The 27,441-nt window shown below is 46.6% G+C and overlaps 2 protein-coding genes across 5 annotated transcripts in view; one reads left to right on the top strand and one right to left on the bottom strand.

Annotated features, from left to right (window-relative positions):
- The window catches only part of LOC126203053 (copper-transporting ATPase 1), a 569,185-nt gene that overhangs the window by 81,431 nt on the left and 460,313 nt on the right, over window positions 1-27,441 (bottom strand).
- Window positions 23,147-27,441, top strand: part of LOC126203051 (uncharacterized) — a 34,404-nt gene continuing 30,109 nt past the window's right edge. For all 4 annotated transcript variants that reach the window (XR_007540219.1, XM_049937289.1, XM_049937291.1 and 1 more), the window contains exon 1: window positions 23,147-23,431. Coding sequence is in view for 3 of the 4 variants with exons in the window: in XM_049937289.1 (XP_049793246.1) it covers window positions 23,180-23,431 (252 nt within the window). In the remaining variant the exon portion in view is untranslated. The remainder of the gene's footprint in view (window positions 23,432-27,441) is intronic.

Below are 27,441 nucleotides of genomic sequence, written 5' to 3' on the forward strand. Positions count from 1 at the left end.
CCTTACTTCTGAATTGGCAGAAACTGGAAGACTTCAGGCAGTTAATGCTGTGTGTCTAACAACAGCCACTAATAGTAGTAACAACAACAACAAAAACAACAACAATAACAACAACAAAAACAACAATAATAATAGTAGTAGTAGCAGTAGCAGCAGCAGTGCGTTATGTAGTTACTGCTGTGTCGTGAGGTCAATTAATTCAATTATCTGTTGCGAAGCGAGTAATGAAGCAATTTCTGGACTGCTGCAGTTACCATCTTCAACTTAGGGAAGGTATTTTCTTGAGATATTTAGCATTTGTTACGTATGTGTCTCACTTTTGTCATCAGATGTACGGGACAAAGTACAACATGTGGGTGTAGCGGGTGGACTATGTGAGGAACCTGTAACCTCCATCGCATTAATGCTACTAATTGTGAAAAAGTAATAATTGATAACTTATATAATCAGTATTAGAGTCTTACGAAATTGTGATGACAGTAATGATCTTTTGAAAATAATTTAGTTGCGTGACTGAAATAGACTCGAATCTTTTAGTTTCTACACAGAAAATTTCATTTTATCCCTCAGGGGGTAATTACCCCGGCCTGCAAAGAACACCTGAACATCCGCCTGCACTCTCTTGGTAAGGCAACAATGTGAAAAGTAAAGCATTGTTGACGGACATATGTCCGTTGCGCTGTTCAGCTGCTCTAATGGAAATGTTTGAACCCCTCTCCCACAACGGCATCTGCTGAGCTGTACCTTACAGTGTAGGGGGCTGTGTTGAATGTAGTGTTTAGCGTCATAACTGCGCTGTACGATGCTGAGAGAAGGGGGGTGGGTGATACGTGCTGCCGCAAAACGGCCTACTCCTCTCAAATAGCACTAAGCAGAGATTGCCTTAGCGATCACCATTGACAGCGTCACTTGGTTCCATTCCATGAGACTCTGCGGACGGTTATGGTATTCAACCCAGAAGGATAGCCCTAAAATCTCGTGACCAGGAACTTTACGTTACCACCTGTACTTCCAATTGGTAAAATACTGCAGATGAACCCCCCCCCCCCCCACACACACACACACACACACATACTGTGAACTATGGACCTTGCCGAAGAGGGGCAACTTGCACGTCTCAACGATGCTTATAGCCGTACCGTAGGTGCGACCACAACAGAGGTGATAATGTTTGGTTTGTGGGGCGCTCAACAACGTGGTCATCAGCGCCCGTACAAAGTCCCAATTTTAACAAAGTGCAGTTTTTCTACACAGTCCAATGTAGCCACTGTCACGAATGATGATGATGAAAAGATGAGAACAACACAAACACACAGTCCCCGAGCAGAGAAAATTCCAACCCGACCGGGAATCCATAACAGAGGGTAACTGTGGACAGCTCAGAGTAAGCCAGGGTTAGGGGCAGTAATCTTTTAAATAGTTGCAGGGCGACAGTTTGGATGACTGACTGATCTGACCTTGTAACATTAGCCAGCATTTCCTTGCCGTGCTGGTACTGCTAATGACTGAAAACAAGGGGAAACAGCAGAGCATAGTTTAATTGTTATAGGGAACTCTTATGTAAAATATACCCGTGTAAAACAGTCCTCCATTTGGATCAACTCACGGGAACTATCCAGGCAGATGACACAGAAAAAGCAAAACTGGCTTTCAACGTGTCGGACTGTGATATTTAGCTTCCTTAAATGGATAGGTCGGTTAGACAATTTAAAACGACGGATGGATAATTGAAGTTAGATATATAGACAGGGTCCTTCAAAAAGCGTGCCGGTTTTGACATATATTACCATCTTTATTTTTTCCAAAAGATACTAGCAAAATATATAAAGATGTTCATCAACTTGCACCAGGTCACTGAACCACACGAAATTACTACTACTACTACTACTACTACTACTTCTAATTTTAGGAATGAAAAATGATGTCTAGCGTACGACGCCTACTGCGTTTGCAAGAACAGTGTCCGTGACGTTTTGCATGGCAACCTGATATGACTCCACTTCAACTCCGCAGGCAACACGTCTAATTTCCTACTTTAACTCGCGAATATTTCGAGATTTATTTAGATACACCGATAATTTAAGATAATCCCAAAGAGAAAATCGCAAGGGGTTAGGTCACGTGAACTTGGTGCCCAATGTTTATTACCGTTACGCAAGGCGAGGCGACCCAGAAACCGCTCATGGAGCATCTGAATAGCTTCGCGAGAATTGCAACAGCTGGGACGATCCCGTAGTAACCTCAACTCTAGAACGTCCATTGCACTGAAATAAGGCCACGGCCAATATCATCGCACGGTATCGGTTTCCATTAACTGTGACAGCTTGTCCTGCCTCCCACCCAAAAGACACACCAGACAATCGCTGTGCATTGTCCTGAACCAAGCAAGAATTCTCTGAGCCCCAAATGAGGCAGTTCCGTTAGCTTACAAATCCATTTGAAGTGGAAGTCCGCCTCGTCATTAAAGATGACGTTCCTCGCAAAACCGTCGTCTTCTGAGAAACCGGTCAGCAAAATGTTGCGTTTCTCACGATCGGTTGCTTTCAGCTCAAGCGCTAACTGGTATCTGTAAGGCTAGTAATGGATCACATACCGGAGAATTTGCCGCACTGACGAATATCCTACGCCCAGTCCTTGGGAACGGCGGAGATTCGGTTTGACTGGACTAACAGCCGCCGTGTCGCGAACCACTGAAATGGTTTGCACAGATTGGCCTCAACGAGGGCGCCCAGAGATCTTGACGTTCACTTTTGAACCCTGTACACTGAACTTTACGGTACGCCTGCGAAGCGAATTAGTGGTTCGTGCGGTGGTGTTTCACTGCTTCCCAGAACGGCGCTAAGACATCTTACACTTCCTGCGTAACTTTCTCCGGTCTGATGCAATTTTTCGTTATTGGCACACGCTGCGCAATAGTAGCTGTTCGATGATTGGAGACACAATGAAGATATGCGAGAAATTCAGACTTAATCAACAACGAGAATGTTTTAGGCAAGTGAAATGATATACAACAATGTGGACAACTGGCAAACAAAAATATACTACGCCATCCGGCGCACTTCTCTAAGTAGCCTTTACCGGGAATTAGTGAAGTGCAGCAGTAGTCCTTGTCACATCAGTACAGAGTGATGGATGTGGTCTTCAGTTTGAAGACTAGTTCCAGGCAGCCCTCCACGTCAGTCTATACTGTGCGAGTCTCTTTACCTCTGAATGCAACCCACATTTGAACCTGCGTACAGTACGTATACCTTGGTCTTCCTCCACAACTTTTAGTACCCACTCATTGACATTGCTAAATTGACTACTCCTTGATGCGTCCGGATACGTCGAACCATTCGATCCCTCTTTCTAGTCGAGTTGTGCCATAAAATACTCCCCACCCCCCAATTCGAGTGAGTACCACCTCGTTAGTTGTTCGACCTACTCATCATCTTCAACAGCTTTTGGACTAAGGACCACCGCAACGACGACAACAACTGGAGCCGAAAACTTCATCCACATGGAGGACTCGAATCGGCTTCCCTCAAGAGTTCAGATCCACCACGCAGATGTGCGTTAGCGGCGTTGGCTGCGGAGGCTGGTGTTAAGCTCATGAAGCAACAGTAACATACCTACGTCACCTTCTACCCAGCATCGCCGGGTCTGTGACTATACTTGAGTATTTCATATCACCTTAACATGTTAGAGCAGTACAAAGTTGGGAACACAAACATCTCAAAAATTATCTTTGGGAGTTATCTTTTGCCAATATACTTTGGCTCTTACAAACGAGGCACGCTCGCTCTAGGACCTTCAACAGAACAATCGCGCAGCGCGCTGTCTGAGCTGGCGGGAGGGGCGGGGAGGGGGGACGGACACCGGCTTCAGTGTCCACGTCATCGTCCCACCGCTTTCTCCGTGCTTAAGGCGCTCTCCTTGGCCCATCCGGTCCCTCCAAGTATGGTCAGTTTCAAGTTTATGTGGTGCCCTACACCTGGGGCACTGTGCCGAAGCTTGTGAACGGTCGGTGAGAGATTTACTGCTGGTGTGGAGTCTATCAAGGAAACAGAGGTCCATGGTGAGTACAAGGAAACCGTATGTCGCACAGACAATGGAGGGTAGCTTCTCAACCTCCATTTTTACATCAGAGAATAGGTGAGACTGTTCGGCATCAAGGCTATTGAGGAACCGAGTTCTTATCTGCCAACACAAAGTGGGCTGCTACTGGAGTACAGAGTATCCCAATTGGGAACATTGGGGAGGGGATTTCCAACGTCAGGGTTTGGCTTACAGTCAACGGAAACGTCCAGGAAACGCAGTTCTGGAACTGAGGCGTAGGAACGAATTTTGTAAATTCCTGGCGAATCAAAACTAATTACCGGAATGGACACGAACATGGGACCTTTGCATTTTGCGGGCAAGCACAACTCAGCCTTACAGCACAGTTTATTTTTTTGTCCGTATGCACGTGAATGTCTGCTGTCCTGGTACACATTGAGATAGCCGCTACTGGAAACAAGACAAAATGGTACAGCCTGCTGATAAAGTCGAGTGTCGTGGAGTATTTCTGAATTTGAAAGGGCACAACGCTGCAACAATGCGTACAGGCTCGTGGAACTGTATGGCAAAAACGCACCAGCATGTGACGCAGCTGCTGGTGAAACGGGCAGAAGCAAGCCATGGAAATATGTGGACTTAAAACCGGCGAGAAAAATGAACCCTCAATTATGCTAGGACACCTGCCATGATTTGGTGACAACGGACTTTACCTGTAAGGTGCAAACCATTACAGGAGCAGACTGGAAGTCGGGTGTGCGTGTGGTCCTCATGTTGCCATGTCCCTCGTTTCTTCTTTCTAACGAATCAGTCTCCAGCATTCGTCGGTCGAGAGAAATAAAGACTCATATGACGGATGGTGGCTGTTAGGAAATCGTTCCCTGTACAGCGAGAGCACTGCAACGTACTTCCCCTCACACAAGGTGCAGTCAACGAATTCTGCGAAACTGTACAAGTATTGAATCATCGTTTTGCGCTGTACGTCTCCGAATAGCACTAAGTAATGAATGGGTCTGTCGTTGATTCATAGCACGTTCTGTCATTGGAGAATGTAAATACGATACAACAGACACCCCTTACGGACAAGTAAACGAAACCTGCATCATGACTTCCGGGTAATAGGACTCGTCGTCCTTGTTTCCTTGCAGAAACAGCACAGTACGTGTGAAATTGTACGCATGTTAGTTGTAAATAAGCTGGAAAATAGTAATGCTAGACAAAACGGTAGACAAGTTTACTTCCATTTCCCCTTAAGCTGGCTTCTCCGACCACAGGTTCCCTACCCTCAAATTGTTCAGTGGAGCATTCTCTATGTGCTGTTATATTTTTGCACGCTGTATGTAGGCGATAAAATTTAACAAGGCGGCGGCGTGGCGTTACATATCGTGCGTCATCGGCCAGAGGCAACTTTCCTTCATCGGCTTGTGTCACGCTTCGATCGTCAGAGCGGACACCTAGTGGTGTTCTTACAATTTTGCCATTCTTCGATGAATTTCCGTTCCCCGCAGTCCTTCCGCTGTCAGGAAACTCGCAACACCCCTTTGCTCTTCTTCTGAATCGTCAATTTCTCTGCCTTCAGCATTAACGTCGTCAGATGGTGTGTGCGCTAATGTCCATCCAGCTGCGAGCTGGGGCCTCAGTGCTGTTATAGGGACCACGCCTTCCTCCGTAGGGCCGGCCGGAGTGGCCGTGCGGTTCTAGGCGCTACAGTCTGGATCCGAGCGACCGCTACGGTCGCAGGTTCGAATCCTGCCTCGGGCATGGATGTGTGTGATGTCCTTAGGTTAGCTAGGTTTAATTACTTCTAAGTTCTAGGCGACTGATGACCACAGATGTTGAGTCCCATAGTGCTCAGAGCCATTTGAACCATTTTTTTCCACCGTAGGCAATTGTTTCGATTTTACACCCTACAGGTCGTTCCGTTTGGACGGCACCTTGAAGGTAATAATATCAAGTTGGACATGCACTGTTTACAGTATGTAACAACATCTACATCTACATCTACGTGGATACCTTGCAAATCACACTGAAGTGCCTGGCAGAGCGTTCATCGAACCACCTTCACAATTCTCCGTTATTCCAATCTCGTATAGCGCGCGGAAAAAACGAACACCTATACCTTTCCGTACGAGCTCTGATTTCCCTTATTTTCTTGTGGTGATCGTTTCTTCCTATACACGCTGGTCCATTGATCGCGACCGGGCCAAATATCTCACTAAATGAGCGTCAAACGAAAAAACTAGAAAGAACGAAACTCGTCTAGCTTGATGGGGGAAACCAGATAGCGCTATGGTTGGCCCGCTAGATAATGCTGCCAGAAGTCAAACGGATATCAACTGCGTTTTTTTTAATACTCATGTAGTACGTAAAGAAATATGAATGTTTTAGTTGAACCACTTTTTTCGCTTTGTGATACATGGCGCTGTAATAGTCACGCACATATAGCTCACAATTTTAGACGAACAGTTGGTAACATGTAGGTTTTTTAAATTAAAATACAGAACGTAGGTACGTTTGAACATTTTATTTCGGTTGTTCCAATGTGATACATCTACCTTTGTCAACTTATCATTTCCGAGAACACATGCTGTTACAGCGTGATTACCTGTAAATACCACATTAATGCAATAAATGCTCAAAATGATGTCCGTCAACCTCAATGCATTTGGCAATACGTGTAACGACATTCCTCTCAACAGCGAGTAGTTCGCCTTTCGTAATGTTCGCACATGCATCGACAATGCGCTGACGCATGTTGTCACGCGTTGTCGGTGGATCACGATAGAAAATATCCTTCAACATTCCCCACAGAAAGAAATACGGGGACGTCAAATCCGGTGAACGTGCGGGCCACGTTATGGTACTTCGACGACCAATCCACCATTCATGAAATATGCTATTCAATACCGCTTCAACCGCAAGCGAGCTATATGCCGGACATCCATCATGTTGCAAGTACATCGCCATTCTGTCATGCAGTGAAACGTTATATAATAGCATCGGTAGAACAGTACGTAGGAAATCACCATACATTGCACCATTTAGATTTCCATCGATAAAATGGGGGCCAATTATCCTTCCTCACATAATGCCGCACCATACATTAACCCGCCAAGGTCGCCGATGTTCCACTTGTCGCAGCCATCGTGGATTTTCCGTTGCCCATAAGTGCATATTATGCCCGTTTACGTTACCGCTGTTGGTGGTTGACGCTTCGTCGCTAAATAGAACGCGTGCAAAAAATCTGTCACCGTCCCGTAATTTCTCTTGTGCCCGGTAGCAGAACTGTAGACGACGTTCAAAGTCGTCGCCATGCAACTCCTGGTGCATAGAAATATGGTACGTGTGAAATCGATGTTGATGTAGCATTCTCAACAGCGACGTATTTGAGATTCCCGATTCTCGCGCAATTTGTGAACTACTGATGTGCGGATTAGCCGCGACAACAGCTAAAACACCTACTTGGGCATCATCATTTGTTGCAGGTCGTGGTTGACGTTTCACATGTGGCTGAACACTTCCTGTTTCCTTAAATAACGTAACAATCCCGCGAACGGTCCGGAGACTTGGATACCGAGCAGCATACATACCACACGCCCGTTGGGCATTTTGATCACAATAGCCATACATCAACACGATATCGACCTTTTCCGCAATTGTTAAACGGTGCATTTTAACACGGGTAATGTATCATGAAGCAAATACAGTCCGCACTGGAAGAATGTTACGTGATACCACGTACTTATGCGTTTGTGACTATTACAGTGCCGTCTATCACAAAGCGGAAAAAGTGGTCCCAACTAAAACATTCATATTTCTTTACGTACTACACGAATATGTAATAAAAGAGTGGGGTTCCTATTTTAAAAAAAAAACGCAGTTGATATCCGTTTGATCTATGGCAGCGCCAAGCATAGCGCCATCTGGTTCCCCCGTTCAAGCTAGACGACTTTCGTTCTTTGTAGTTTTTTCGTTTGATGCTTATTTCGTGAGATATTTGGTCTGGTCACTATCAATGGACCACCCTGTATACGTCGGTGTTAACAAAATACGAGGGCCGTTCAGAAAGTAACCTCCGGTTGATTTAAAAAAATACACCAAGTTAAATAAAAATATTTTAATATATACATCTTACAACTACATCTTTGCACTATTTTTCTACATAGTCTCCATAGCGATTGAGGCACTTATCGTATCTCTTCACAAGCTTTGAAATTCCTTCTGCATAAAAATCACCCGCTTGTGCCTGGAGCCAGCCTGTGACCGCATCTTTGAGCTCTTCGTCGTCATCAAACCGCTGTGACCCGAGCCATTTCTTCAAATGCATGAAGAGGTGATAATCACTTGGCGCCAGGTCTGGGCTGTAAGGTGGATGGTTGATAACGTCCCACTTGAAGGACTCAAGAAGGGCCGTTGTTCTGCGAGCAGAGTGAGGACGGGCGTTATCGTGCAAAAAAACGATACCGGAAGTCAGCATACCACGGCGTTTTTTTTGTTGTTTCACAGTACACGTCTTGATTAATGGTCGTACCACGTTCCATGAATTCAACCAACAACACCCCTATGGCATCCCAAAACACCGTTGCCATCAGTTTTCTGGCAGAAAAATCTTGCGAGGCTTTTCTTGGTTTGGTAGGCGAATTTGAATGTGCCCACATCTTTGATTGTTCTTTTGTCTCAGGGTTCACGTACTTAATCCAGGTTTCGTCACCGGTCACGATTCTGTTTAACAATGGTTCTCCTTCGTCCTCATAACGTGACAGAAAGTCTAATGCAGAGGCCATTCTTTGAGTTTTGTGGTGGTCGGTAAGAATTTTGGGCACCCATCGTGCACAGAACTTACGGTAACCCAATCTTGCTGTCACTATCTCGTACAAGAGAGTCTTAGAAATCTGTGGAAAACCAGTAGACAACTCCGACATTGAGAAACGTCGATTTTCACGAACTTTTGCATCAACTGTCTGAACGAGTTCGTCAGTCACCAATGATGGTCTACCACTCCTCTCTTCATCATGAACGTTTTCTCGTCCACTTTTAAATAAACGTACCCATTCACGGACAACTCCTTCACTCATAACTCTTGGTCCGTACACGGCACAAAGCTCACGATGAATAGCTGCTGCAGAATATCCTTTGGCTGTAAAAAACCTTATGACAGCACGCACTTCACATTTGGCGGGGTTTTCTATTGCAGCACACATTTCAAACTGCCACAAAAACTAAACTAGCGGAGGTACGACGTTCACTCGACCACGGCTTGATGCCGACTGACCTGTTGAGTGCGTGAACGCACAGATGGCGTCGCTACTCCCCCCACAACCCGCACTGTGACCAATCGGAGGTTACTTTCTGAACCGCCCTCGTATTTTCGCATTCGGAGGAGAAAGTTGGTGACTGTAATTTCGGGAGAAGATTCCGTCGCAACGAAAAACGCCTTTCTTCTAATGATGTCCAGCCCAAATCCTGTATCATTTCTGTGATACTCTGTCATATTTCGCGATAATACAAAACGTGCTGCCTTTCTTTGAATTTCTTCAACGTACTCCGTCAGTCGTATGTGGTAAGGATCCCACACCGCGCAGCAGTATTCTAAAAGAGGACGGATAGTCTCTTTAGTGGATGTGCTGCATTTCCTAAGCGTTTTACCAATAAAATGCAGTCTATGGTTAGCCTTCTCCACGACATTTTCTATGTGTTCCTTCCAATTTGTTCCTAATTGTAATACCTAGGTATTTAGTTGAATTTACGGCTTTTAGATTAGACTGATTTATCAAGTAACCGAAGTTTAACGAGTTCGTTTTAGTACTCATGTGTATGACCTCACACTTTTCGTTATTTAGGGTCAACTGCCACTTTTCGCACCATTTCGATATTTCTTCTAAATCGCTTTGCAAATTGATTTGATCTTCGAATGACCTTACTGGTCGATACACGACAGCGTCATCTGCAAACAACCCAGGACGGCTGCTCAGATTGTCTCCCAGATCGTTTATGTAGATAAGGAACAGCAAAGGGCCTATAATACTACATCGGGGAACGCCAGAAATCACTTCTGTTTCAGTCGATGATTTTCCGTCAGTTACCACGAACTGTGACCTCTCGGCGGACGTAGCCGGACGCCGTGACTCGGCGGCGTTCACGTCTCGCAGCTGCAGCGGACGCCGAGCAGGGCTTCCCCGCGGCACGACCCCCACCTCACACACAGCTGACCTCTCGTATGTGCGCCTGTCGCAACACGGGTGAGTCACTGCAGCCGCCTCCCTAGCGACGCAACAAACGCTTCCTCCTGGAGGAGCATAGCGGACAGCGACCGCCCCCCCCCCCCCCCAGGCCGACTGCCACGACACACACTGCCGGAGGCGGCAGCCGTAATTAAGGTAGGGAAGAAACTCTACCCGCCGTCTCAGCGCTGTGCATGTATCCTGTTCAGCACTGTCTGCGCATAGTGTAGCACACTAGGTGGGTTCCAGGGCAGTGGTTCCCAACCTTTCTTACAAGGGAACCTCCCCATCGCACCCCCACAGATTTAGCTATAAGTTGACACAGTGGATAGGCCTTGAAAAACTGAACACAGATCAGTCGATAAAACAGGAAGAAGTTGTGTGGAACTATGAAAAAAATAAGCAAAATATGCAAACTGAGTAGTCCATGCTCAAGATAGGCAACATCAAGGACAGTGTGAGATCAGGAGCGCCGTGGTCCTGTGGTTACCGTGAGTGGCTGCGGAGCGAGAGGTCCTTGGTTCAAGCCGTCCCTCGAGTGAAAAGTTTACTTTCTTTATCTTCGCAAAGTTATGATCTGTCCGTTCGTTCATTGACGTCTCTGTTCACTGTAATAAGTTTAGAGTCTGTGTTTTGCGACCGCGCCGTGCGATTAGCAGACGAAAGGACGTGCCTCTCCAATGGGAACAGAAAACATTCGATCGCAAGGTCATAGGTCAACCGATTCTTCCACAGGAAAACATGTCTGATATACTCTATACGAAACTGGTGACGGCATGTGCGTCACATGACAGGAATACGTTGTCGACCCACCTAACTTGTACACTTGGCAAATGGCTAAAAAGATTCTTCTACCTTGCCCGATTTAGGTTTTCTTGTGGGTGTGATAATCACTCCCAAAAAAGTGATGAAAACATAAGAGTGTCACATAAACTGAAAATAAAAAATTTAACTTCTCAGTTGAGGGAAGACTTGAACCGAGGACCTCTCGCTCCGCAGCAGCTCACGCTAACCACGGGACCACGCCGCTCCTGAGTAACATTGTCCTTGATGTTGCTTATCTTGCACATGGACTATTCAGTTTGTATAATTTGCTTATGTTTTCATAGTTCCACACAACTTATTCCTGTTTTCTCGATTGACCTGTGTTCAGTTTTTCAAGGCCTATCCACTGTGCCAACTTATAACTAAATCTGAGGGGGGTGCGATGGGGAGGTTCCCTTGTTAGACCATTAGCCCTGAGTGCAGTCACACATTATCTAGTACCTCCTCTGCTGTCTGTTGCCCTCACGCCCTCCACTACATTACCACCAACTTACTAAACTGCAGTTTGTTTTTTTTTTTTTTTTTTTTGTGGGGTTTTCTGGCGCTCAACTGCTAAGGTCATTAGCGCCCAGTCACAAATGTAAGTGCACATATAATCTGGTAAAAATCAAGGGTGGGGGGAGAGAGACCAGAAAGTTCTTAGAAAGACGCAGATAAAATAATTAAAAGAGTTAGATGTCTTTGGACAAGTCCGTTAAAGTAATAAAATGAAGAACACGAGCAGCTGCTCGAGCGTCATCAGCCAAAATTTCCTGTAAAGTAGATGGCAGAGACAGCACAACACGAGATTGATTAAAACGGAGACAGGCCGGCCGCGGTGGTCTCGCGGTTCTAGGCGCGCAGTCGGGAACCGTGGGACTGCTACGGTCGCAGGTTCGAATCCTGCCTCGGGCATGGATGTGTGTGATGTCCTTAGGTTAGCTAGGTTTAAGCAGTTCTAAGTTCTAGGGGACTGATAACCACAGCAGTTGAGTCCCATAGTGCTCAGAGCCATTTGAACCATTTTTGAAAACGGAGACACGACAATAAAACACGGCGCACTGTCAATGCATGACCGCAAGGGCACTGCGGGGCGGGGTCACCGGATAGCAGGTAGCGGTGGCTAAACCGGCAATGCCCAATCCGCAACCTGGCCAAAAGGACCTCCTCTCGCCGAGATGGTCGGGAGGACGTGGTCCAAGCTGTTGGGAACGGTTTTATGGCACGGAGCTTATTTTCTTGAAGTGACGACCAACTATCCCACCATAATGACACAAACCTCTTACAAACAACCCCCACTAATGTCAGGCGATGGGACACAAAGGGAGGCTGGCCGAGGCAGGAGGACTGCAGCCTTGGCCGCAGCATCACCAGCCTCATTCCCAGGCACTCCTACACGGCCTGGAACCCACATAAAGCTGACAGGAGAGCCATCATCAGCAAAAGAATGGAGGGATTGCTGGATCCGTTGCACCGAGGGATGGACCGGATATGGAGCTCCGAGGCTCTGAAGAGCACTGAGTGAATCAGAGCAGAGTACATACGGAGAACGGCGGCGGCGGCGGCGGCGGACATACTGAACGGCCTAAACTGCAGAATGAAAGACTTTTCTTAGAACACTTATTTTTAAAATCATGGAACATGGATGATATTTAGTGTGTGTGTGTGTGTGTGTGTGTGTGTGTGTGTGTGTGTGTGTGTTAGAATGAATGAAGAAAGCATCGCTCCTGCGAAACGCAACTCGCCCTTTTTTCACATGATATCTTGAGAATCATGGATGAAGGGTATCAGACGGATGCCATATTCATTTACTTCCGGAAAGCGTTTGACTCGGTGCCCCACTACAGACTCCTAAGCTACGAGCATATGGGATTGGCTGCCAAATATGAGTGGCTCAAATGGCTCTGAGCACTATGGGACTCAACATCTTAGGTCATAAGTCCCCTAGAACTTAGAACTACTTAAACCTAACTAACCTAAGGACATCACACACACCCATGCCCGAGGCAGGATTCGAACCTGCGACCGTAGCAGTCCCGCGGTTCCGGACTGCAGCGCCAGAACCGCTAGACCACCGCGGCCGGCTATGAGTGGCTCGAAGACTTCTTAAGTAATAGAACCCAGTACGTTGTCCTCGATGGTGAGTGTTCATCGGAGGTTAGGGTATCATCTGGAGTGCCCCATGGAAGTGTGGTAGGTCCGCTGTTGTTTTCTATCTACATACATGATCTTTTGGATAGGGTGGATAGCAATGTGCGGCTGTTTGCTCATGATGCTGTGGTGTACGGGAAGGTGTTGTCGTTGAGTGACTGTAGGAGGATACGACTTGGACAGGATTTGTGATTGGTGTAAAGAATGGCAGCTAACTGTAAATATAGATAAATTTAAATTAATGCAGATGAATAGGAAAAAGAATCCCGTAATGTAGTGTAGCGCGTGACACAGTCACGTCGCTTAAATATTTGGGCGTAACATTGCAGAGCGATATGAAGTGGGACAAGCATGTGATGGCAGTTGCGGCGAAGGCGGATAGTCGTCTTCGGTGCATTGGTAGAATTTTGGGAAGATGTGGTTCATCTGTAAAGGAGACCGCTTATAAAACACTAATACGACCTATTCTTGAGTACTGCTCGAGCGTTTGGGATCCCTATCAAGTCGGATTGAGGGAGAACATAGAAGCAATTCAGAGGCGGGCTGCTAGATTTGTTACTGGTAGGTTTCATCATCACGCGAGTGTTACGGAAATGCTTCAGGAACGCAGGTGGGAGTCTCTGGAGGAAAGGAGGCGTTCTTTTCGTGAATCGCTATGAATCGCTACTGAGGAAATTTAGAGAACCAGCATTTGAGGCTGACTGCACTACAATTTTACTGCCGCCAACTTATATTTCGCGGAAAGACCACAAAGATAAGATAAGAGAGATTAGGGCTCGTACAGAGGCATATAGGCAGTCATTTTTCCCTCCTTCCGTTTGGGTGTGGAACAGGGAGAGATGCTAGTTGTGGTACGAGGTACCCTCCGCCACGCACCGTATGGTGGATTGCGGAGTATGTATTTATGTGTAGATGAAGTGCTACGAAACCTACTTCCCTGCCGGCATCTGCTTGACTTGTACGCTGCAGCACCATTTAAAATCTAATACGTTCAGATGTGTGCACTATACTTACTGTGTATACCTCAGTTGATTGCTGCACTCCTTATTTCTGAAGTGACAGAAATTGGACGAGTTCACGCTTTAATGCTTTGTGTCTAAATAATAATAATAATAATAAGTGCACAGCACTAAAGTGGCCGTTACGTAATTACTGCTATGTCGTGCTGTCTATTAATTCATTTATCTATCTCGGAGGGAGTAATGAAGCAGTTTCTGGACTGCTGCAGTTACTATTTACAACTTGGAGAAGAGATTTTCTTGAAATATTTAGCATTTGTTAAGTATATGTCTCACTTGTATCATCAGTGGGACAAAGCGCAACGTGTGTGTGTGTGTGTGTGTGTGTGTGTGTGTGTGTGTGTGTGTGTGTGTGTGTGTGTGTGGACTATGCGAGGAATCTGTGAACTCCATTGCATTAATGTGACTAATTGAGAAAAAGTGATTATTGATAACTCACGTAATCAGAGTATTTGAAAATAATTTAGTTCTGTGAGTGAAAGATAACCGAATCATTTAGTTTTTACCCTGAGAAAATGTTATTTTACCCCTCAGGAGGTAATTACCCCAGAGTTGGAACCACTGTTCTAGGACCTAGTAATTACACTGAGTGTGTCATTACAGTAAACCTGATATAAACATTGCACCATGTATTCTTCCGCGGTTGCTGAAATCTCATTGGATTTCACGTGGAGCCGAGGCCAAGCTGTCTCAAGTACAGCCAAGTACGATAACAGGGAAATGTTTTATGCTGTGCATTACGCAGACATCCACTGAACGATGATAGGGAATAACAGCGTTACCGACTCATTTAACTTTGACAGCTAGTCCAACTAACTTGCAATGATGCATGCAGTTGCAGTTAAGACATAAACAGAGACGAACAGATAAACCATACAGGTTCGAATGTCATTTAATTTGTAGTAGTATTCGGCAGAAATCTAGGAATACCGCACGCTTCTTAGGGGACCAGACGGAGAACATAACATGCTCTCGCTGTTAGGTAGCATAGTATCGTAATTAAAAACATGAGTGATGAAAATTCCTATTTTCTTCGTGAGTTATGAGTGACTCAAAAGCGTGTCTCAGGGATTTCATAATATACACTCGTGCTCATAAATCAAGGATAATGCTGATACATGGTGAAACAACGCTCTGGTGGCCGGTTTGCGGGTTTAAATCACCTGTGGGTATGACCATGCGGTGCATTTGACCTGCGGTCGTCGCACGGTGACGCTGGCAGCAGTCCACATACGCAGAGGTGAGTTGGTGCATGTCAGAGTACGATGCAGCGAGTAAGTGTGCAGGCGTTTTCAGTTGTGCTAATGGTGACTGTGTTGAAAATGGCTCAAAGCACACATATTGAGGGGTAGAACACTAGGGCGATTGGAGGATGGTCAAACACAGCAGGTCTTAGCACGGGCCCTCCGTGTGCCACAAAGTGTGATCTCAAGATTATGGCAACGAGTCCAGCAGACAGGAAACGTGTCCAGGCGCTACAGTACGGGACTTCCACAGTGTACAACACCACAAGAAGACCGATGTCTCACCGTGAGTGCCGTTAGATAGCCACAGAATACTGCAGGTAGCCTTGATCGGGGACCTTACCGCAGCCACTGGAGCAGTTGTCTCCAGACATACAGTCTACAGACGACTGAACAGACATGGTTTATTAGCCCGGAGACCTGAAAGGTGCATTCCATTGACCCATGGTCACAAGAAAGCCCGTAAAGCCTGGTGTCAGGAACACAGTACATGGTCACTGGAACAGTGGTCCCAGGTTATGTTCACGGACGAGTCCGGGTATAGTCTGAACAGTGATTCTCGCCGGGTTTTCATCTGGCGTGAACCAGGAACCAGATACCTACCCCTTAACGTCCTTGAAAAGAACCTGTATGGAGGTCGTGGTTTGATGATATGGGGGTGGGACTATGATTGGTGTACGTACATCCCTGCATGTCTTTCACAGAGGAACTGTAACAGGCCAGGTTTATCGGGACGTCATTTTGCGCCAGTATGTCCGCCTTTTCAGGGGTGCAGTGGGTCCCACCTTCCTCCTGAAGGATGATAACGCACGGCCCCACCTTGAAACAGAAGATATCAGGCGAATTGAGTGGTCTGCCTGTTCTTCAGATCTAAACCCCATCGAGCGCGTCTGGGGTGCTCTCGGTCGACGTATCGCTGCACATTTTCAAACCCCTAGGACACTTCAGGAGCTCCGACAGGCACTGGGGCAAGAATGGGAGTCTATACCTCAGCAGCTGCTCGACCACCTAATCCCGGGTATGTCAACCCGTTGTGCGGCCTGTGTGTGTGTGTGTGTGTGTGTGTGTGTGTGTGTGTGTGTGTGTGTGTGTGTGTGTGTGTGTGTGCATGGTGGACATATCCCATATTGATGTCAGGGTACATGCGCAGGTAACAGTGGCATTTTGTAGAACATGTGTTTCGGGACGGTTTTCTCAACTTATCACCAATACAGTGGGCTTACAGATCTGTGTCGTGTGTGTTCCCTGTGTGCCTATGCTATTAGCGCCAGTTTTGTGGCACCACATTCTGCAATTATCCTTAATTTATGAGCATGAGTGTAGTCAAATACTGAAGCCACTGAAGGTACTACTTACAGTCACTCGTCTGGTATCTCTGAACTCCTTCCGTATCAGAATCCGAGAAACACATTTCAAACTGGAAGGGTCATCTGCTGCGTTGATTACGAGTCGATCAACAACAGGATTCACGAAGCCATCCAAGGGCCACATTTTCTCTTCTTCTATGACGTGTCGTTCTGTATCTCGCAAACGTTGGGCAGTGACGTGTGACGAAGCTCCGTGCATCAATTGCGGCACGTCTGGCAGCTTCAGTGTCTTGTTATTTCTCGCGACAAACCCCTTAACCTGGCTTCAGATCAGCTCATCTTGCAATGGTACGGTGGTAACTGTAATGATGCACGATTTCTATGGTGTGTTCGATGACGTGAGAATCACTGTTCCCATGTTTCTACTACGCTTATCATTCTGGCCTGTATAACACTTCATCTGTGGCATGAAACAATGGACACAGTCCAAATAAAGAGTATTTAAGTTTTTAGGACAAAAATTAGAAATAAATTTATGTTTTCTCAATCTAAATAACCTCTATTAACAATCTTTTATAAAATATAGATAGTGAAGAATTTATATTTCCAATAAAAACTGGAATATTGTGTGCAACATGTAACTAGAAACAAGAAAATATGTTGTGATTCTGAGTTTCTCCCGGCGTATTTCATAATCAAAATATCCACGGGTGTACTGCCGGTCTACAGTGTCCAACGGGCACAATATTTCGGCGATCATACACGTCGCCATCATCAGGTGAACTGACGGACTGAGCTCCTGTGAACGTGCCGGCACGGAGATCCGTACGCTATGGCTGCTCAGGGGGAACTGGGTTCGGTCGCGGCGGCGGCCGATTTAAATACCCTCCGCCCGCGGCGCGCTCACTCCGCAGTCTGCGCCCCGCGCCACGGTCGCGCGGTGGAGCAGATTGCGACGGCGTCTGAGATGACGTCGGAGTGATGGCTCTGTCCGCCGTGGTCGTCACAACTATACGTTTGCTCGATTTACTCTCGATTTACCCAATCGTTGGTTCCCAAGCCTTGCTAAGATTATAGCCACAGTCACGGTTTATGAGGTCGTCATTGGTGCGAATTTCGATGGCCTCTCTAACAACGCTGTCCCAGTATCTCGACGTCTCGTGCGTTCATACTCCATAACGTGATTTTCCGACAAACAATGTTCAGCGACCGCCGACTTGCTCGGATACATCAGTCGAGTGTGCCTCTGGTGTTCACGGCATCGATCCTCGACGGTACGCATCGTCTGACCAATATACGACTTGCCACATTGACACGGAATCTGGTACACGCCGGCCTTCCTCAGACCAAGGTCATCTTTGGCGCTCCCTACCAGTGCACGAGTTTTATACGGAGGAATGGGATGCTTAAAACTCTAGTACATAGGGCGCGCACTATCTCTGACGCAGAGAGTCTACCCCAGGAATTGGAACATCTGAGAACTGTATTTCGAAAAAATGGGTACTCAGAGTGGCAGATTCAACGTGCGCTCCGCCCACCCACTACAGCACAACCTGTGGAGATGGATGAAATCACGAGGGAGGTGGTAGACACTGCGTTTATCCCATATACAGGCGCACTCTCGGGGAAAATTGCCCGCATTTTGAAGAAACACCGGGTCGGAACTGTGTTTTGTCCTCCGAATAAAACTCGTGCACTGGTGGGGAGCGCCAAAGATGAGCTCGGTTTGAGGAAGGGCGGCGTGTACCAGATTCCGTGTCAATGTGGCAAGTATATGCGTATCACACCGATGTCTTCCGCACTAGCTCTGTTGAGAGTCTCTAAGCAGAAGCCGGTGAATCACCACCGTCATACCGGCGCGACATCCTACTCAGTAGGTATGCGGTCGGCTTCCCTCCAGGCCACCCAACCTTTGATCCTTTTTTTTGACATATTTGACCGCCAGTACGAGATGTACGTTTCTTCTCTGCGGCCTCCCGCCGTCCGCTTTCGTCACCTGCTTCGGCGGCTGCAGTTCACACTTCCTGCCACTTTCCGAATGGGGGAGAGCCCATCACCACCTTGCCTTTTGACACAGGTTTGTGTTCGTTCTGACCTCAGCTCGTTCCCGAAGGATTCGACTCCCAAGTTTACCTACAGCTACAAATTTCTCGGAATTCGCTCACAACTTGCCGATAGCATATTTTTGTACACTGATGGTGCCAAGTCCGCCCACGATGTTGGCTGTGCTTTTGTCATCGGCGATGAGAAGTTTCAACACCGGCTTCTCGACCAGTGCACATTTTTTACCGCAGAGCTTTTTGCCCTCTATCGGGCTGTTCACTACTTCCAGAGGCACCAGCTCACTCGCTGTGTGCTCTGCTCACACGCCCTCAGTGCTCTTCACAGTCTGGATGATCCCATCGTTCTACGGATCCAGGACTGCCTCCATTTGTTCCCGGATGGGGGAGCCCAAGTGATGTTCATGTGGGTTCCTGGCCCTGTTGGTGTGCCTGGGAATGACGCTGCTGATGCTGCAGCCAAGGCCGTAGTCTATCTCGGTCAGCTCGCCTCTCAGTCTGTTCCCTCGCATGATATTCGTACTTTTCTCTATCGGCATACCACGTCACTTTGGCATGACCATTTGTGCTCCCTTCGTGGGAACAAACTCAGAAGTGAAACCTCTCCCAACAGCCTGATCGACTTCCTCCCGGCCGTCTCGCCGTGAGGAAGTAATGTTAGCTCGGTTGCGAATAGGGCACCGCCGCTTCGGCCACCGCCACTTGTTGAATGGCGACCCTGCACCCAGCTGTCCTTTCTGTAGCCACCCATTAATAGTCAGACGTTTCCTGATCGTCTGCCCCTATTTTAGCTACTCACGTCTCAGGGTAGGGCTGCCGCCAGCTTTGCCGGACATTTTAGCGGATGACGTGCGAACTGTGGCTCGCGTTTTAAGTTTTTTAAAAAGCAGTAATATGACAAGAGATTTTGTGGTGTCGCCGCCAGACACCACACTCGCTAGGTGGTAGCCTTTAAATCGGCCGCGGTCCGTTAGTATACATCGGACCCGCGTGTCGCCACTATCAGTGATTGCAGACCGAGCGCCGCCACACGGCAGCTCTAGAGAGACTTCCTAGCACTCGCCCCAGTTGTACAGCCGACTTTGCTAGCGATGGTTCACTGTCTACATACGCTCTCATTTGCAGAGACGACAGTTTAGCATAGCCTTCAGCTACGTGATTTGCTACGACCTAGCCAGGCGCCATATTCAGTAATTAGAATGAATTCTGAACAGATAATATTGTGAATCATATACCGTCAAGAGCGACGTTCATCATTAATGGATTAAAGTTAAGTATCAAACTAATTACGTCCGCTTTCTGAATTCTCATTCCTTGTCATGTTCCAGACCTCACGTTAGTATAGTTCTTCCCCCCTCACGCCAGCGTGGTTAGCACACTGGACTCGCATTCGGGAGGACGACGGTTCAATCCCGTCTCCGGCCATCCTGATTTAGGTTTTCTGTGATTTCCCTAAATCGTTTCAGGCAAATGCCGGGATGGTTCCTTTGAAAGGGCACGGCCGATTTCCTTCCCAATCCTTCCCTAACCCGAGCTTGCGCTCCGTCTCTAATGACCTCGTTGTGGACGGGACGTTAAACACTAACCACCACCACCTCACGCCAGCATGCGTGAGCTAAAACGCGTGCATTTCGGCCTCCACTCGTAACACGGTGTTGGCTCTTCTGCTAACATAAAAGATTTGATTTCTACTTCGTGACTCCGGTGTCTTGTCGAGGTCTTTTAGATACCCTTCCGTAACGTCTTGAAGTTTTAGATTTACTTTTTGTTCCTTTCTGTACTCGAAACGGTATTTTACCCTCGCGGTCCCAGCATTCTATGGTTCTATACTGGCCGCTTATCACCTTAGATGTTTTGCGCCCTAACCCCCCCCCCCCCCCAAAAAAAAAAAATCATTGCGTATCACGTCCGTGATGAACGAGTCAGGAATATTTAAAACCTTCTAAAACTGCCCAAGTCTATCGCTGGTGATGTGACTGAAGCGGAAACGCTAAGAAACAACCGCAGCCACACCAAGCACTGCGACCAGCCAGACCTCATGACCCAACGGACAGGAGCTGAGCATTGCAGCGAGTCACTGTAAAAATAAATAAATAAGTAAGTCACACGAAATGGACAAAAGGAAACACTTGTGAGCTGCAACAGTCTTGATAGCACAATGACTGTGCGTGAGATGTTTAAGGAGGACGGGCTCCAGCAGCTCGTAAGCCACCGAAATGCTAAGTAAGACCGGTGCCACTGGACAGTGGGTTACTGTAAACGAGTGATCCGGGAGCGATGAATAACGCTATACACTGCAGCAATCCGACGGAAGGTTTAGGGTTTGGTGAATGGCTGGAGAACTTTACTTGCCACCACGTGTAGAGCCAGCACTGTAGCACGGGCGAGATTGTGTTATGGTGTGTCGGTCTTTTTCTTCGTTAGTCTTTAGTCTGCTCGTTGCGCTTTGGGAAACACTAAATGTGGAAGGATATGAATGTATGAACAGTTGAAAGAGGACTATCGTTTTACAAAATAAGTACAACTTCTACTAAAATGTTTTCTAATGGATGTTCGAACAAAGTTGTTCTTACTCGCCTACGAATCGTATATTTGAGGAATGAATTAAAATGAAAACAATAAATGGATGAGAAAACAATTCGAAATTGTTTTTGCTGGAATTCCTGTAGTGTGCCTTGATTCATTTTCAACTGCAAGCGCCAGTTTTCGAAAAGGTGATGTGTTACGCGTGGTTTGCCTACCCGTCATATCTTCAGCGATGTCAACGACGTTCCTTTCCTGAGAGATTCGCTCGAAGAGATGTCACAGTGGCAAACATGGCCCTGCGCGATGCTCATGGTGTGTGGAATTTCAGTGTTTCGAATGTTTCTACGGTCGGTATCATCCAAGAGAATATACCAAATCTTCCTGAAGGACGAACATATAAATAAAATATAAGAATTAATGTAAGAACTGATGAAGAATGAAATATGCGAATTTAAAAAGATTGTAACCCTGAAAATACCGTAAACACATACATTATATAATGAACGTGAAAGCAGATGTTCAAATGGCTCTGAGCACTATGGGACTCAACTGCTGTGGTCATAAGTCCCCTAGAACTTAGAACTACTTAAACCTAACTAACCTAAGGACATCACACACATCCATGCCCGAGGCAGGATTCGAACCTGCGACCGTAGCGGTCGTGCGGTTCCAGACTGTAGCGCCTTTAACCGCTCGGCCACTCCGGCCGGCGAAAGCAGATGTAATGCCCTTGTATCCCTTGACTTCACAAGAAACAATCGTGTAGTACCGATCTACGGCCAAGCGAACATAAATAAAAAAACAGTAAGTAATTAAAATGACGATGAAAAATAATCGGGTTTCGAAGATGTGGCGCAAAGTTGCGACACCGCGGCTCTAGCCGCTGCACCACCGTTGCCGCTGACACTGTTGCGCACTAAAAGGCATCTACATTACATCGAAAACTTTGACCGTCGTTTTCTCACAATCGGTCGAGTATCTAGATACTTTTGAGCTTATTTTGACCACTCTTCCATCGAACGAAGTTTCTGAGAAATCCAGTTATGGCACTAGCCGTGTGTTCTCCTCGTTTGTACGATACTGAACATGTACAATGGCGAACATGTGTAACGAGGAAGTTGTGTATCGGTGCCCTGTTCGGCAATATTACCTATTCTCCAGTAACGACGCCTTCGGGTGTGCTTCTATCTAGTTACGTTTCGCCCTCCTCCTGAACGCTCTTTATTGAGCGGTTTGCTTCGGGAGCGCAGTATTTAACGAGATTATTTGCTTCCCAGTTTGCCTCTTCCGACAAATTTAAGGGCATCACATATAATCACGTATGCCTGACTGAAAAACTTCCTTGCACCTATGGTGTTTGAAGACTCGTGCCATGAAGAGGCAACAACGACAACGTTCAAAATAGGCGAACGTGTTGTTTTATATTAATTTTGTTTTCTCTGTTTTATAACACCATTAGCTGAAAATTATGACGCAGTTTGTCGAGGTAGTGAACAAGCTAAGCGATTGACTTGAGTCATGTAGGATCGGCACTAATGACAGGTTACGCCGAAATAATTGCAGGCTCAAGCCGAAATGCTATCGTAATACTCAACAACTGGACATTAAGGTGTGATTTGTTGCGGGAAATAATTTTTTGTTCTGAGGTTTCCCGCAAATTGCCGCCGCGGGAACGTCTCGCGTAGCGGGAGCTTTACCGCAGACGTGAGCGACTGCGCATGCGCGAGCCGTGCCCCCACTCCCCGCAATGCCGCTGCTCTTCTGTCAAACAGCAGCACGGGCAGCGGGCACCGCACTTCAGTCGCGTTCGTGATGGCGAGGAGAGAGGTAGGAGCTGCCGGCGCTCGGCTGCTGCTAGCGGCGGCCGCGGCTGCAGCACTCGCCGCCTGCTGCCTCTGCCAGGGCCTGCAGCTGTCCGAGCAGGAGAAGAAGTGCGTCGACCAGTACCGCATCCTGTACCCTGAGGACAACGTGTGTTACAAGCTGGGCACCAAAGGGCCGTGCGAGGACGGCGAGCTGCTGTTCCTGGACGACTCGGAGGCCGACGAAGGAGAACAAGTCAAGGTGACTGCCAGTAAACACCGATGCTGTTGATAAATATACAGCGGTTTTGTCGGTGGCAGCCTGAAGCGCTCCGGGACCGTTAGCTTCTTATTTCTCCCTGTCGTTTGGGCTTTCTCTGAACGACGTTTCGCTTGCGCTTCGCAAATAATTTTTTCATTGTATATTTCAGCTTCAGATCACAGATATTTATCACTACTGGTTTCCGATCTCGTGCCAAGTCACCATCAGATGGTCTGTTTAAAGAAAAGTGCGATAGTAAAATACCAGAAAACTAAACTACAAAATCAGACTAACTTCTAAACACCATTAGCCCGCATCTCGTGGTCGTGCGGTAGCGTTCTCGCTTGCCACGCCCGGGTTCCCGGGTTCGATTCCCGGCGGGGTCAGGGATTTTCTCTGCCTCGTGACGGCTGGGTGTTGTGTGCTGTCCTTGGGTTAGTTAGGTTTAAGTAGTTCTAAGTTCTGGGGGACTGATGACCATAGATGTTAAGTCCCATAGTGCTCAGAGCCATTTTTTCTAAACACCATTACATGCACCTCACATAGTAAGGCGACGCCATTGTAACCGAATAGATCTTCGTGTACAGTTCCAGCTTTCTCTTTTTCTTCGGAATGTCATTTTCATTTATATAGGTCAATATATCCCTTGCTATTTTCCTCCCTCGTTTACTCGTCTCTTCTGTTTCCCTGTGGGAGGTTAGACATGTCGATGGGTCCTTTTATTTAGCTATTAAAAAACGCAAGTTTTTCCACTGTAGACATAAAGCTTTCCTATATCCACCCTGTATACGAATTAACTCGACATGATTAAACAGCAACTTACGATGATGTACTTACCTTACACATACGCTCCACAATCGCTGATCACTACTCGATCAATGTTACGTTTTTTTTCTTACGATGCTGACGTTTCATGGTTTCAATCTGCCTCTACTTATAGCTACAAATGGACATCAACATTTGTCCCTTACTCATGTAATAGACATGACGCACTGAGGACACTTACACGAGGTAATATCATTCCACAGTTTGTAAACAATGCAGCTACATTTGTTACAGGACAAAGTGAACTGAAGACCTCGCCAAGGTGACAGCAACGTCATGATTAAGCTCGAGAACGTGGGAGGCGAGGTAGTTGCACCAGACACTCCAGTATTCATACTAGTGGAGCACTCCCACACACTACTCCTCTGAGCATCAAATGCTGTGGCACAGCACCGGCACTTTTGTTCGACAACACTACAACTGAACATTTGTTCACAATGTCATGCGTGCTGAATTCACGTTTAGTCTGAATTAACCACTAGTTGCTTTAATTAGGATGCTTAAACCAGCTACATATTTATGAAAATCATTGAATGGACCTGCGTTACACATCTCCTCATAAAACCACTGGATCGATTTCACACAAACTCGATACACATGTCGCTATCTGGGAAGAAGCGCTGAATTATCTATCTGCCATATATTACGAAGTGGGGCTGAAAAGGAGATGACACGAGTAATGCGAACATCTGCAGCAATTTTTACGATATGTATATTTTTTTGTTATTTGTATAAAAATATTGTAAGGGTTTATATCCCTACTTCCCCTACAGGTGGAGTGAAAGCAGACATTTAAAAGTAGTCGATAACGACCGATATTAGTATCAGAGCCATATTTTTCTGGGTCGTCCAGCCTCATTGGAGACAGTACTGACAACGTTTGACACCTGGGGGTGGGGCACAAACACAGTGACATATCTGCTTCACTCTTTAGCGCCTGAAGCAATTTTTACCGAATTTGGCACACGTATGAGTAACTACCCCGAAAACAAAAAGGTGTGTTTCAGCAGAACGCACCTAGCGCCCATATGGACGAGGGTGGAGCTTAAAAGGGGTGGCCAAAACCGTAACTCTGAAACGCCCAGAGCGATTTCTACCAGATCCGGTACATGCACGACTCACTGTGTGTATCCACTCAGCAAAGTGCCCCTGCAGCCGTAACCGACCTACTCATTTGCGTTACTCTTGTACGTTCAATCACGTTTTCCGTCAGCACTTTCCCTCGCTTCTCCTTCTCACGGCCAATAAATTTAATGACGTCAGTGGCAAACCCTCGCGAGGCCCGTGAAGGTAATTATGGGTGATCGCCTTCCGTGATAGCATTGCGGATTAGAAAGCTGCGCTACTGTGAGCTGAAACGTGTCCTTATCTTTGACCACTTAGTCGTTGTATGGCAGGGTCTACAGTTGACTTTGACGAGTTGATACATGTATGCGTGGTCTGCCAGAGATTTCCAACAGTTGGAGCACTACGTTAATTATACATATACATCCTAGTTTACTTCAGTATGTTGGCATTACACACTTTTTTTGCGGGGGAAGAGGGAGCAGGATCTTGAATTGTACGGATGTTTCAAGGGGAAGATATCGTGCATAACAGTTTCTCGGGTGTTCACGCTGCACCCTGTTTGAGTTTGGACCGGAGTTCCGGGGCTATTCCGCGTCTTGGTCGTCGGAAGTGACAGCCTGGACTGGACCCAATGTGGTATTTGCAATGACAACACATGCACAGCAAGCGAACTTCTACAAGTATATCTGCATGATTAATGCGACATAGGGACTGTTTCTAATGTCTGGAAAAAAGGCAAATATCTTTGTGGCAGGTGCTCCATGTTATAGCCAACAAGAAGCGACGAGTACCATTACTACCATCAAAGTCCGTTCAACCATGTAAGTTCATACTCAGAAGAAAATTTCATTTAATAAAAGATTATAGTGTAAAGTGAGGCATATTAGTAAACACGTAACAACAGTTACAAGCATAATGAACACGCAGATGAATAAGTGGGCTACTGATAAACATCTTCCGGGTATGCGTCACAACTGTTTGATAAATACTCCAACCTCGCAACAATACAGGTTACTTGCTGTAGCATTGGATCAAATCATGATTTTTGCCGCGCGGGATTAGCCGAGCGGTCTCAGGCGCTGCAGTTATGGACTGTGCGGCTGGTCCCGGCGGAGGTTCGAGTCCTCCCTCGGGCGTGTGTGTGTGTGTGTGTGTGTGTGTGTGTGTGTGTGTGTGTGTGTGTGTGTGTGTGTGTGTGTGTCCTTAGGATAATTTAGATTAAGTAGTGTGTAAGCTTCGGGACTGATGACCTTAGCAGGTAAGTCCCATAAGATTTCACACACACAAATCATGATTTTTTATCATTCTTAACATTTTATTTTTCTCTTAGTTTTATTTCCGTGTTGGTAGTGGCATACTAGACAGCTTTCTGTTGACCGAAATGCGTCATGAAGATGACCGTACCTGAGTGAATGAAGGTATTAACAACATTCGCAATGAATCTCTTGCCGGCCGGAGTGGCCGTGCGGTTCTAGTCGCTACAGTCTGGAGCCGAGCGACCGCTACGGTCGCAGGTTCGAATCCTGCCTCGGGCATGGATGTGTGTGATGTCCTTAGGTTAGTTAGGTTTAAGCAGTTCTAGGCGACTGATGACCTGAGAAGTTGAGTCGCATAGTGCTCAGAGCCATTGTAACCAATGAAGCTATTGAGCTAACGGACATGTCACCCGTGTCCGCGACACGTCGTGATAATGTTTCCGTTACATGTAGTGAGGTAGAAACGTGACTCGTGTAGAATACGTACGTACCTTCGCCCACCAGAAATACCACAGTACAGCCACCCCCACCACATTACATATTTCCTCTCTACGTTATCCTGTTTCGCATTCATTTGACGCGTATAAATCTTTCCACAGGAAAGCGCAAAAATACTCTGTAGGAATGTCAATGATGCTGCCAGCTGTCCGGTAAGAGCTCAGCACTTTACCAAAGAGTCCACTCTTTTACTCAGACTCTATAAATCGTGCAGGCCAGAAGCCTCAGTCACACAATGCAGAGTTATGTGCTTCGCGGGCAACAGCCGAGGAATAATAATAATAATAATAATAATAAACACAGCCACACATCGACATAAAAAGCCTACATTATGGACAGGTAGACAATTTAAGAAAATTCTTT

This window comes from Schistocerca nitens, chromosome 9, assembly GCF_023898315.1.
Source record: "Schistocerca nitens isolate TAMUIC-IGC-003100 chromosome 9, iqSchNite1.1, whole genome shotgun sequence".
Classification (NCBI taxonomy): Eukaryota; Metazoa; Arthropoda; class Insecta; order Orthoptera; family Acrididae; genus Schistocerca; species Schistocerca nitens.